At 40.6% G+C, this 13,923-nt stretch overlaps 1 protein-coding gene across 2 annotated transcripts in view; it reads right to left on the bottom strand.

Annotated features, from left to right (window-relative positions):
• The window catches only part of TTC23 (tetratricopeptide repeat domain 23), a 70,752-nt gene that overhangs the window by 51,694 nt on the left and 5,135 nt on the right, over positions 1-13,923 (bottom strand). For both annotated transcript variants that reach the window (XM_019504015.1, XM_019504016.1), the window contains 3 exons: positions 13,222-13,345; positions 11,377-11,536; positions 8,829-8,954 (listed from right to left, as the gene is read on the bottom strand). In XM_019504015.1, the coding sequence (XP_019359560.1) occupies positions 8,829-8,954; positions 11,377-11,536; positions 13,222-13,345 (410 nt within the window). The remainder of the gene's footprint in view (positions 1-8,828; positions 8,955-11,376; positions 11,537-13,221; positions 13,346-13,923) is intronic.

Raw genomic sequence — 13,923 nt, 5'->3', positions numbered from 1 at the left:
GGGGGTTGGAGGGAGGGTTATGGATGCATATCAAAATACTGAAGCATGTGATATAGACATTAAAACACAAGAGTCCAAGAAAATACTCAGAGACTGTCAAACCACATTTTCATCAAGTAATGTAACAGAATTAACTTAAATTTCTTAACAAAATAGAAGAGGTAGTTGTAATTACCTTGGGGATGAGAACTCCTAATATAAGTTCCAGACTCAGATGAATGTATATAGCTGCCACTAATCCCTGACGACTAGTATCTTCAAGAAGACATGTGGTCATAGTTTCCATATGCCTTGATAAGTAATAAAACTAGAGATTGTCTCAGGGGCTGAAGGGAAGATGATTTAAGTCCTTCTCTCATTCCTCTGACTTTGGATTGACTGGGACTGAATTGATTCCTGTTGTAATATGGTTTAGCCTACAATTAACTTCAAATTTTGCTCTCTGAAATGGCCCCTTAGGGACAGCTGTATTGGCTTCTGGTAATTCCTCATGTATTATCCAAGTCCCTTTCTGCTTTCAGCTGTGTCTGCAGTCCATCAAACCATACCTCTTACACCAGAAAAAGGGGAGTAGATAATGTAACTCTGTGCCACCCAGGGTTTCCTTTAGGACCAGGAAGTTTCCAGTTGCCCTGTTTTGTTAGGTTTCTATCCAATTTGCATTGCAAGAGTAACAAAAATGGGAAGGAGACAGGGACATGAAAGAACAAGATATACTTAGCAGACACTCCTATAAAATTATTCTCATATCAACAACCTGCACCCACTCTTCAGAAATGGCTCAAACCAACTTTATCATGTCTTCTCTAATCTGTCTTTGCTCAAGTTTTGGCTGCTTAACTTTCCACTAACACACTGTTCAAGAATTCACTTCAAATACTTCATGAGAAGATATACACAGCAACAAAAATAAATATAAATGTCCCTTTTGTTCTACTCATTTGTTTGCTCAATTCCCTTACTATTGCTAGAAAATATGTATTTAAGACAGAAATTTCTTATAGAGTATCCATTCAAACAGGTGGACTATCTAGCTGTGCCTCATGAACTGTGCAACAATAATCAGGTAAGTGAAGCTATCGCTTGGAACAAAGTGTGGATCCTTATTTAAATTGCAAGGATTTTACCTTGTAGTCCAAAGAAGGCCAAATCCAGCAAGCCCTCTACAAATGAATGTTTCATTGGGCTCAGGGACGGAAGTTCATTATGTCGATATTCCCTTTAACAGGTCCCACTACAAGCCTACATAAATCTAAGAGCTGTGTATATACCACAGGTTTTTCCTTCACTATTTACATGTACACAGTACAAAAAACAGCTCACCATGTGCCTTAGTTGTGTCATAATGGAACTAACACTCTCCAGATATGAATGGTAGAATAGTAAAATGTTTAGCCTTTTACAACAAAGATTTGCTGCACCTTGGCTGAATATGCATAGCTTATAAGTAGGCAGTAGAAAATACATAGATTCAAATATGCAATGTAAAAAAAAATGCCAACACTCACTCTATGCTCAGGTGTACTGCTGTGACTGCTAGGAAGCGATGAGGCAGCTAGGTGGACAGGAGCGGGACAGCTGGACATTTTGGTCCAGATGCTAGTCAACCTCATAAAAAATACATGAAATCCTTAAGTCCACATAAAGGAGAAAGGGCCTCAACTGCCATGCCTTAAAAGAAATATACCTTTATCCTGAGACCCAAGAGTATGGGACTAAGCCTATCTCCTTCAGAAGAATGAAGGGCTAAGATGAAAGGAAAAGAAAGTGTCAGACAGTGACTGTGATTTCCAGTAAATATGAAAACAGTACATGAACACATATCAGCACGTGAAAGCACTTAACAGGGTGAAATGGATGACCCGAGGTAAAAACAGCCTGCCCAAGAGGTAAATACGAGCAAAACTGTGACCTTTGTTATCGCATAAATAAGTTTTGCTTTGATTAGATCCAATGCACACTTAAAAGTGCTTAGGAAGCCTTTTGCAATTGCAAATTGGACAAATCTTGACAAACTGAGGCAACCAGGGGTGGGGGGAGGTGGGGAGGAATAAAGAAGTGTTAACTTTTGGATTAGGCAGAATGCAAAACAGAACAGGAGACCAACCATTGCGCGATCTCAATGACAGCAAAGGGCAGCAGAAAAAAATACGATCAAGGTCATGTAAAAATAGACTCAAGAATGTTTTGTGCCATTTGCAGCCTGAAGTTACCAAACGCTTATGTGCAGAGTAACTCTGTTCTTTTCCTTATATTATTCTTTGGGTTAAAAGTGATGGGAAAAGCTGTTGAGAAAACTGAGCCAAGTGCAAATACTGTTTTTTCTAAGATACCTGTCTAGTTTAAGGAGTCTTATAATCTAAAATGAGAGCAAAAATATTTCTCAGTAAATGTATTTGTGACAGGCAGCATATAGTAGCAGTGCCAATAAGATAAAGAATGAGGGTATCAACTAGGGAAATAATCATAGCAAGTTAAAAGGGGAGGGAGAGGAAAGACTTACTGCACATTTACTGACCCATGGCATTGCCCGTGTGTCTACTTTATCCTGCAGTAAATGAAATCTACTGTGGGGCAGGTTACTCCTGAATGAAACAGCTGCTAAATTACTGTGTTTTAGCTTCCACTTGATGCAGGCTGGCAAACAGACAAAGCCATTATAGTAGATCAGCTTGGTGAGTGGTAAATTCCTCCTCCACCCCATTAATGAGGTTTATTTGCTTCATTTGACTATACCCTGATGCTGATTTATATGACATGCGTTTGGTAGCTCTTGAGTTTTTAGTTGGCAACTGCCCACATAATAAAAATCCCCACCTCAAGAGCTTCTATTCTTGGCAGTTTCTAAGGAGAGACTAACAACTGAAGAGCTATGAGACCAAGCTGCTTTCTGACCCTGTAAGATGGATCCTTACTGAGAAACTGGTGGAGGGGAAGTGGAAGATGGGCAGAGATTATGTATGCGCTCTGTACGTTTTTACAGTGGAATTTGGTCTCTAGGTCTGTCTTTCAGGATTCATTTCTTGTATACGCAACACTAGCAATGTCAGTGGGAATTTGAGGGGAGCAGATTGCAGGACTAAGGCCAAAATCCACTGTTAGTTTGTCATCTATTAGAATTGTGTCTTTCCCATGAATTTGCCCAAAGTAACGCTAGTTGCTACTACTACTTCCTAGAAAGACTTTCCCCCAGCCTAATTGATCTTGTTGTCAGGGGACATCCCTCTAATAATGAGCTCAGCATAAATCTGAGGAGGGCATAGTTTTAAAAAATTATTTTGAGCAGATCTGACATGAAACAAAGCAAGTAACGGCAACATAAAGTCATTTTAATTCAAATTAGGGCATTTAAGCTTCCTCATTAGAACTAACATGGTACTGAGATAAGTCACAGTGAAATGAGAATCAATTAAGGTTTAATAAACTTGATCTAATTAAATAAAATAACAGCTTAAACATAAAGATGGATGGTGCCTCATCATTAAGCACTGGAAAATTGGCACTAGGCATGTAAGGGCTCCATCTACTTTCCAGTTTTGGGTACTGCTTTGTAGGCTACAGCTGACTTAGCAAAAGCTTAGGATTCAAGGTAAACAGCATTGAAATGATTCACTGTAATCTGTATTATGTTCAGCTGAGCAAGCATCACTGCACCAACATTATTTGCTAATGAGATAAGCTGGACATCAGGAAACAATACAGAAGAGGACTCATACTCTTCAATTATATGGATCCTTTCTGCATCAGTAAGCACACAATGACGCTTCAGTGCAGTTACTCCTATTTTTCATGGTGTGAGAAAACAATCAACACACAAATTTCTAATATATAAGAAGCTACCAAAAGCAATAGGTCTTATGTTCCCAAACTGGAATGTTGTTGAATTATTCCAGCTGAAGACTTGTCTCAAAGTATTTGAAAGATGTAAATATCGAAAAAGGAAAGGTTTAGTTTCAGTTCCATTGCAAAGGAAAATTTAAATAGCATAAAACTTAACAGTGATACTAATCAGACTCTGGAACAGTATCTCTTGGCAGGGAAATGGTGGAAACCCAATTGACCTGAATAATTTTAACTTAGGCTGAATGAAGCAATGGAAAACACAGGATACTATAAGGAGAAATGAAGTCCAGACCAGGAGACCAGCCTTTTTCATCTTTAACTTCTATTAACACACATTTGGAAGAATGGAAAGCACAGAATATAAATGAGGAAAAAATAAAGTGAGGCTGGTTTCCTGGACATTTTTCTCAGAAATTTGTGGTGCAAAGCCAGGTTGGTTATTTTAGTTAGCTGGGATGGTTTAGTCAGGATGATCCTGCCTTGAGCAGGGGGATGGACTAGATGACTTCGTGAGGTCCCTTCCAGCCCTGCTTTCCTATGATCCTGAGATTTTTTTTTTTGTATTAAGCATATGCCTCATACCCTTAGGAAAAAAACTGCTAGAAGCAATGCTAAGCAGCAAACTCAGCCCTCAATTTCAGAAAACACTTAAGCCTACCCTTAAGTCCCACTGATGTCAGTGAACGTGTGCTTGTAGTTAAGCATATATTCCCTTCCTAAGTAGGAATGCTGCCCAGAACTGAGCATTATCAACATTTTTCATAGTGTGTACCACATCTCAAATGGTGTTGCCAACTCTCATGATTTTATTGGGAGTCTTGTGATAACTTATATTTTTCTTAAAACTGTATTTGTAGAAAGTATCTCAGTTTTCATGAAAAGAGAACTGTGTATTGTCCCTGTGTATTGTTGAAGAGAAACGATTAAAAATATAAAGCTTAATGGCTGAAAAAAACCCAAACAAAACACGGAAAGTAAATAAAAATAGCCCAACATTTACTGGATTAAACCCTATTGAAATCAACAGAGGTTTTTACTGTTGACTGAAGCTGGGCCCGGATTTCACCCACTATTTTTAAAAAAATCATAATTTTTAGGCCAATTTCATAATTTTGGCAGGTCCTACCTACGATTTTTTTAGGAGCTAGGGTTGGCAATACTGCTTGACAGAGTATCTCATGAATGTCTTCCTTCTTTCTAGGCAGGCAAGGTTCTTTGAGCAGATGTGATATCTTTTATCAAACCAACTGAGTAGTTGGAAAAAAGTTCTTTGCAAGCTTTTGGTGTAAAAGGTCAGGTCTGACAGGTACCTGGTAAATCAGATGTCAGGCAGGTTGTAATGTGTCATTATAAATCCAGTGTCTATATTGAGTCCATGATTTTTTGTATCCAGTAGATTTATGAAGTGAAGTTTGTAAGCTTGTCTATGAAAGATGTTTTGTAAGCTCCCTTTGAGGATTAAAACTGAGAGATTGGAGAGGAAGTGATTGCCTTGTGAGAAATGTACACCTTGCTGGCTAGATGTACACCTTGCTGGGGTCATTTGACCCCAGTACTCTTTCCTGCCATGGCAGGGGGTCAGACTAGATGATCTACTCAGGTCCCTTCCGACCCTAGAAACTATGAAACTATGAAATGTGTCCCCACAGGTAATTGGGTATTCTTGTCTTTGATAGATTTCCAGTGTACATTCATTCTGGTACCCAGTCGTTGTTTGGTTTCTCCTACATATTTTCCATCAGGGCATTTGGTGCACTGGATGAGATGTATACCATTCCTGGATCTTATATCTGCATCTCCAGAAATGTTAATGGATCTGTTGTGTGGTGTAGTTACTGTCTGAGTGGTAGAGATGTGTTGGCAGGTTTTGCATTTCTTGTCCTGGCATGGTCTGGATCCACTGGGTGTGGTTTGGGTTATAGGGAGGTTGGTTCTGGTGATGAGGTTAGTGAGGTTCAGTGCTTGTTTAAAGGCTAGGATGGGTGATTCTGGAAAGATCTCTTTAAGAATTGGGTTGTCTTCCAATATGGATTGCAATTGTTTGAGAATTTTCGGTGTAGGTTCCAGGGAAGGATGTCATAATTAATGGTGTGCGATTTGTGGGGATTTTCTTTTCGTACTGCAGCAAATCTTCACATGGTATCTGGGTGGCTCTTTCAAAAGAGCATTCTATCTCTCTGTGTCAGTGTCCTTGTTGGCTGAAGCCCCTTTTGAGATTTTCCCTCCTGTTTACAGACATATGTAACATTCTTATGGCAACTACAATTGCTCATATAGAAAAAGTCATATTAGGAAGGAGTTTACTGCAGTTTTAGTTTCATACAATGTGATTTAGCGTTGGAAAAGAGGAGAGTTATGTGCCTATCAGTCCTTCAAGGTCTCCGGAAAGTGCTCTGTGGATCACAGTCTGGAAGCTGTTGATAGCAACTTTTCAAGTTTTTGACAAATGGAAATTCCCTAGGGGAAACCAGGCAGATTTCTGTGTGTGGAGAGGGAAACAGTCCACAAATACCAGCTACTTTCCCTACTGGCATCCTGCACCATATTCAGAAGGCTTGCTGTACTCCTGTAGTATTGCAATCATGCTGAGCTGGGAGAGCAAGTGTTAACTGGTCTCTCCTTCCCCCCTAACCATGGAAAAGAAGTTCTCTGGCTGGGTCAGTTGGCAGACTGTAGCTGAGATTCCCTTGGGCTACTATTGCCTCCTACTACTGCATTGCACAAGCCAGAAACCAACCTGCCAGCAACAGAAGCTAAAGGAGGCTGCAGCAGCTGTTGTGAATTGGGCTGATCTGCTGATACTTTGTGCTCACCGGAAGAGGATTCCTCCAGCCAGAACACAGGCCTGATCCTTAAGGGAGGAATTTTGCTTTAATGTACACTTTCAAAGAGAAGGATGACCAAGAATTCCACTCTCTTGTGTCAGTACAGGAAACCCTCGATATTCACGGGTTCAGCATTCTTAGTTTTAAATATTCGTGAATGGTGAACCCGCATTTTAAAGACACGTTAAACACTCACACAGTGATGGAAGAGGCTGTCCTCCAGAGCTCTGCACTTGCTGCTGCCGGGCTCCCACTGCTGCTGCCCGCCATCCACCCACCTGGGCACTGCATTCACGAACGCAGTGCCCTATTCGCAGATTTTGCCATTCGCAGGGATCACAGGAATGTATCCCCTGCAAATGGTGAGTCGCCTGTACAAAGTTTAATATGCAAACTAAATGAGAATATATTACTTGTTAATTATCTGACACTGAAGGAGAAATAAGTCTGTTTGTTTCTTTTTCTATGATGGGTCTGTAAAATTAATGCCTATTGTTGACATGACTGACCCTTTGTTTGGCTATGGAGTTGAACATGTTTTTATTTTGAAACCCAAAGTTACAAAGTTCAAATTAGTGAATGAGACAAGTGTTATCCACAATACTGCATGTAGAAGACTTGTCTGTTATCCCAAATGATGGCTGAATCCCAAGAGATTCAGAATTTTGCAGGTTCAGGTCTCAGCCCAAAAGGTAAAAAGGGGGGAAAAAACTCCTATCTGAACCTCTTGAACATGCAAATCAAGAACTAGGTATTTTGAAGCTTATTTATGTTTCTCTCAAGCCTATTAGAGTGAGTTAGCAGAATGACTGCAGGAGACTTTATCACTCTACCTGTGTTTTTGCTAACACTTAATGTTTAAAGTAGTGAGCTTGCATAACCAGCCTGCTAACGTAATTGTATACATAATCAGTTAGGCATTTACCAGGGCCATATATAGCTCTCGCACAAACAGGTGCAACTCCACTGGAGTCAAAGGAGTTGTGCCAATTTACTCTGGGAGCTGAATTTAGGTCTTCTGCCTTGAGCAACAGACTAATGGCAGAAGCCTCACTCCCCACATTAGTGGCAACTGGCTAATGTGCATCTCTTCTCCCACAACGCTGTTGCACTTCAATACAAATTTAGTAACCTTATTTGTGCCCCAATATAGACAGTCATCAGGAGGAAGCAGATCTCTGTTCTTAGCAGAAGTAAATCCTAAGTCTTCTCCATTCTCTTACTCTCCAGGGCACAAGATAAAAAGGAAGTAGGTAAAGAAATATTGTTGATGATCTTAGTAATGAGATCTGCTCCTATCCTCACAGTTGCGAGTAGGTGGGAATAATCCAGTAGTCACCAAGTAGCGCCCTCCCTAATACAGGATCATTTTCTCAGCACTCTGTCCTGCGTATCACTTTTAACCTTGTGCTAACATGAGCAGTACTTCAAACCTGTGCTGTGCAGGATCAGGTCTTTAGAGATCAATTTTCAGGTGCAGATATATAAGCATTGCAAAGAGTCTAGTGATGTGAACCCAAGAGACCATGAGAGTATCAAGCAGGAAAGAAAATACTAATCTCATCGTTCAGCAGGGTGTCTCCAGTAACCAAAACAACAGATGGAACAGGACTCCTGATGAAAGGTCATGATGGCAGCTGGGCCTCCAGCCAATGAACATGCATCGCTGAGTCACTGCTTCAAGTTTGGAGGTACACACAGCACCGAAAGCTCAGAGAACACCATAAACAGCTGCTGTGGCTCAATGGGACACCATAGAACCATTAAAAAGAAGTTCCCAGGTGAGACAGAACAGCAGGATATGAGAAGGGGATTTTACTCTGCTTTGGCAAGGAATGGGAGTAGTTTACCTCATTTTATAAAGATGCTTCTTCCAATTAAGAAGCAGTATGGATGGTCTCTGAAGGGAATTGCACACATTCACCTTTGCCTTGAAAATGAAAATGGAATTATAAAACTATTGGTAGCAGAACTTCCCTTTATTGAATGCAGAAAAGAATAAAGTTATAAAACCTCTTTCAAATTCTCTGTTACTATGACAGCCTCCGGTATTTTGTGTTAAACATGTATACTGATTCTATTCTTTTTAATTTAAATTGGTTAGATTTAAACAGATTATTTTGACATGTTTCTTAAATACTATCTGGAATCCAAACTTACTGTGCAAACGACAACTCAATTCCTGCTTTGATTTCCATCCACTTGTCTGGTGGCATGTGCTGGCCTTGTAGCAATTCCTCTGAAAGTTTCCCAGCTTTTATTAAACTTCTCTCTGCATCTTTTAATCTGTTTTGTGCTGAGGATAACTGCATTAATTTTGTGTAGTTTATTAAAACAACTGGCATACTTTGACAGGTTAGGAAAAATATATAGACCACCCTCATGATTTTGTTTATACAGCAGGAGATGCTGCAAGCTAAGAATTTCGAGAGCACTACAAATGTTTGTGTTGGAAAATAAAATGCATTAAAGTACTGTAAAATATTGAGACATCCACACAAACTAAAAACAACTCAGCATTTGATAGACCTAGAATTTAACCCCTTTAAAAACGTTTTTTTTACAATATCTGCCAAAGGGATACAGCTGTCAGCTCCTTTAAAGTAAGAGTACATTCATGTTAAATATATCGTGAGATGCTGTCCCTCATCATTCATATTACTTTCATTGCCAGACAACTATGTATGATGTTTAAAAATTATCTGAACAAATTTTTGTCTTAGTTCGTCCCTCCATCAGATTGGCTGTTCTACCTAACAAGGGTGTTATGAGGTTTAATTAATGTCTAAAAAGTACTTTCAGTTATATAATGAATAGAAAGCCCACCTTGCAGCAACCATAAAGAACATACACAGTGATGAGTTATCGTCGGGGTAGATGCACATATGTTCGTGACCATAAACATGCAGATGTTCTGTCATTCTCCTGTTCTTTTCCTTTCTATACCATACAGGCTTACAACAGTGAAAAAGGCAGAAGATAGGATAACATGCATGAGGACAACAAATCCAACACTTGAGCTACGTTGTCAGTGAATCTCCAAGGAATCGTGCAACCTTCACAATCCTTTACTTTAGTGGAAGTGCTTTCAGGCTTATTAAAGTGTTATACATGCACCCCCATCTGGAGCAAAGTGCCCCTGAGAGGAGCAGCCCAGTCCAGGGCTGTTCCTGCCCTGCTCTCCCCCCCTGCAGCAGCCAGGGGGAGTGCCAAGCTCCCCTGGGTGCCAGCCCCAGGACTGGCAGGGGGGACAGGGGCTGGTCCCAATCCTGATCCTCATGTGGCCAGGAGCTGTCCCCACTCAGTGGGGACACAACCTGCCAGCCATATGGGGATCGCCATGTAGCTGGCAAGCAGCATCCCCACCGAGGAGGGACAGCTCTTTCAGCCACATGGAGACTGGGTCCCAACCTGACTTCCCTGTAGCTGGAATGCAGCAGTCCCAGTTGCCAGGACAGTTCTCCCAGACGTGTGGGGATTGGGACAGGTCCCGATCCCCCACAAGGTGGAGAGACAGCTGCCGCTGTAGCTAGCACAGCTCCCCCCACATCAGGGTTTAGCCAGGCAGCAGCTGGCAACCTGCTGCCTGGGCTGACTGGGAGCTAACTGCTAATTGCTAGTTGCTCCCACTCAGCATCCACATGTATGCTACTGTACAGTAGCTAATGCACTATTAACCTAGCATCTGTATATCCTGGTGCTAGGAAATGGCACATTAGTCTAATTTACTGCACACTGGGCATGTCTACGTTCATTACTATGCCTTAGATGCTGCATATTTAGCTTAGTATTTCCTTAATAAAGTACTATAACTAAAAGAGCAGTAACTAGTTACTGCACAGTAGCTCTGGTGCATAGTTTTTTAGTGACACTTATTGTTCATTAGCCTAATAACTGTGCAATAGGCTATTAGCACAGTTTTTGCCTGCCACACTACTGCACAGTGTTATTAGGCTAATGTGAAGTAAGCATCTTGTGTAGACATGCCCGGTAAGTCCCGTATGTGTGTAGATGGTGACACTTTACTATGCCTTAGATTGGTCTAACGCACAGTAAAGAATCTTGTGTAGACTGAACACTTCAGTTTGTGGACTGTGTTGCCTGCTATTTATATATCTTGTTGTATTTTGCTTTTTAATGCACCTTTTAAATTTGTCAGATATTTATAATGATGCGTGTGAGGTCATAAAGGTTAATAAACATACTGTAACCTCCTCCAATGGTAATGATGCAGGCCACTTCCTGTTGACTAAGGTCTAGTTGGCAAAACCAAGGAACAGTAAGGTCACACTAAGGAATACTGTTATTAGCATTGGCAATGTGCAGGGGGTGCATGTGCACCCCCTGAGATCGGCCATGCACCCCCTGGAAGCACCAGCCGCGAAACCAGAAGCACCGGCAGAAGTGCACTTCTGATTTCGTTGCTCGTGGTTCTGGGGTTGGCGATCGGCCACTGGGGGGCTTCCATCATAGATCTGGTGCCTCCCCCGCCCAGACTCGGGAAGCACTAGTTGCCCAGGGTTATTAGCATGATAAGATGATTATGGAAGACATTTTTGGAGTGTGGTGAGGTTTCATCTAGATTTCTGAATAGACCACACGGCATGCTTGTCACATTGGTTTTATCAATTCACCACAATCCAATCCAACTATCTGAAAAACTTCTAATACCAATCGCACATAGTAAAACAAAAGTGAGAAAGGATACTTGTGAAGTGCAGTTAATGCTCTTCCTAATGTATGAGAAATAGCAACTGAACACTGAAGTATGTCCATCCTTTGTTCAGATTCAGATGAAGGGATAAGAGAGCTGGCAAGAAGAATTTCTTTGGCTTTTTCTGCATGCTGTTTTGCTTGCAGTGAAAATCCTGTGAACATACATAAAGAAAGCAAAATCTTCAGTGGCGGATTCAGCTTTTAGATTCACATGAGGAAAGCACAGCTACTTCCATATGCGTACTGAGGAAGATGATCTTTCTTTTTCAAGTGAGAAGGCTTGGTTTAATATATTCTACAATATACGTTCATATTCTTCAGCAAAAGACCCAGCTGAGCCACTAGGTTTAAGTAGCAAACGATTACATTTGGTCTACCTAAAAAGCAAGATGTATGGCTGTAAAAATCAAAGTACTCTCCATTTTGTCTCCTCTCAGAATTGCTACCGAACAGTTCTATTGTAAAGAACATTTCTTCTTAAAAATAAAAGAAACAATGTGTGAGGGAATTAGAGAACTGAGATGAATTTAAAATAATGCATACATCCTGGTCCAAAAATATACCATTGTTTCTTATTTATTAAAAACCGTTCACACATTTAACTAAAAATGATACCACGTGTAAATTAGTCTGAGAAGCAGGCTTAATTAGTCTGCATTAAGCTCTGTACTGTTACAGCTAGATTTTTTTCTGATTCTTTTAGAGCTACCTTGTTTATCTCAACACTATATTGCAGGTTGTGGTGTGGACGTGCCCTAAGCATTCCTTAAAGTCCTCCCATTCAGTCACTGGTTTGACTGAACTGTCATCAATATTACATGCCTGTATTATATATCCATTATGGTAGAGTGTCAGGCCACATATATAAAGACTTCAAGTGTGCTTAAACTTGGCATGTGTGCTTAAAACATAAGTCTTATTAACTGGCTAACTTGTAATGTGAAGTTTATTATCCAATTAATATTTAGAAAAAATGCAATGAAAAAACACAGACAGGGCAAGGATTACTGTCTTTAAGGAATACAGACAGCAAATATGATCCCACAAATTCCATGATCCCAAACTCTCTCCCAAGATTTCTATATTTAACTGAAAGTAAGAGTATTTCTCAAGGATCCTGGGGATGCAAGATGGGCTGAACCTAAAAACTAATAGCTTGCTAATATTCACCACACATTAAGAACACATGATAGGAAGTAGATAGTCACATGCTTGTAAAATGGCTTAGAAATTTTTAAAGTATAAATGAAAAATTACTAGGATTTATGGTAGTTTTAGAGTAAACTGGTTTGACCCCATGTGTTCAAACGGATTATCCAGAAAGAAAAAGCCACTTCAGGATTGCTCTGTAGCATGCCTGAACAATTACCATTTTCACAGATGCCCCAGACTTAGTCACAGAAAATTCCCACTACCAAACTATTTGTTCTCCTTATCCTCATTTTGAGAGACTAAAAACGTCATCATTTCTGAGATTTCTTTACAACTGATTGTGTCTCTGAGACAAATTCTGAAACTTCAGACCCCTTCTCTTTTTCAACTGTGTTCCTCCTATGGCCATTATATGAGACACCAATTTTGGAGGATACCAGAAGAAAAAAAATGAAGGACTAGCATTAACTAGAAATTCAGTACATTTTTTTATACATTTGTCCTTTTATACCGTATTAAAATTGCTTTAGTTCTAATTTATTAAGACTAAAAACATCCTTCTGGGAAAAAAAACAACAAAAAACCCTATAAAGCTAAAAGCCAAATCATGCAATCTTGGGAGTTGCGTGAGAAGACTATAGGATCTGGGCCAAAAAAAAATGAGCAGGGAACTCTGTAAACTCACCTTGCAGCTGGAGGTATCCCTGAGCCAAATTAACATGGGCTTCTGCCATTTTCCAGTGAAGATCTCCATAGCAAATTCTGGCCAGGGCTAAATACCTCATGAGCTCTGGGAGGGCTTCCTTATACTGCCAGAAAGAAAGCACACAGGTGTTGAGGCAGCATAACTTATATCTAACATGGATTTCAAAGCTGTTCTGTGCCTGCAGATCCTACTGATTTCAAGTGGGCATGTGGGTGGTCAGCAGCGGTGCAGCAACCTGGCTAGGCATCCAAGATGCAGGGCAACAGTGACATTCAGTTGCTGTTGTATTGCTGGCATGATTGTGCAGTGGCAGGTAGCAGCTGTTTTTTGTCTCCCCCATCCAAGTTGGTGCCTCGAGTCGTTGCCCCACTGGCCCCTAGTTACACCTCTGGTGCTCAGCACTTCTGAGTATCAATGCCAGAGACACTACAGTACTGTGACTACTTCAGAACTCTGTCTGGAAAAAGTATAATGTTCCATTCACATATTGCATTAATCAGAAGATGCTCGTGCTGTTGTTCTGAATGCTAACCAGATGGGGTGGGGTGTGACTGACATGAAATCAAACAACAGAAATACAGTAGAAAAGACAAAGGAAAAGGACTATTCAATTGTCATAGTCATAGTCGGTAGGGTAGGACAGGACCTGAGCAGATCACCAAGTCCGACCCCCTGCCATGG

Source organism: Gavialis gangeticus, unplaced genomic scaffold (genome assembly GCF_001723915.1).
Source record: "Gavialis gangeticus isolate Ggan-Ray unplaced genomic scaffold, GavGan_comp1, whole genome shotgun sequence".
In the NCBI taxonomy this organism is placed as follows: Eukaryota; Metazoa; Chordata; order Crocodylia; family Gavialidae; genus Gavialis; species Gavialis gangeticus.
This window is presented reverse-complemented; position numbering and strand designations above follow the sequence as displayed.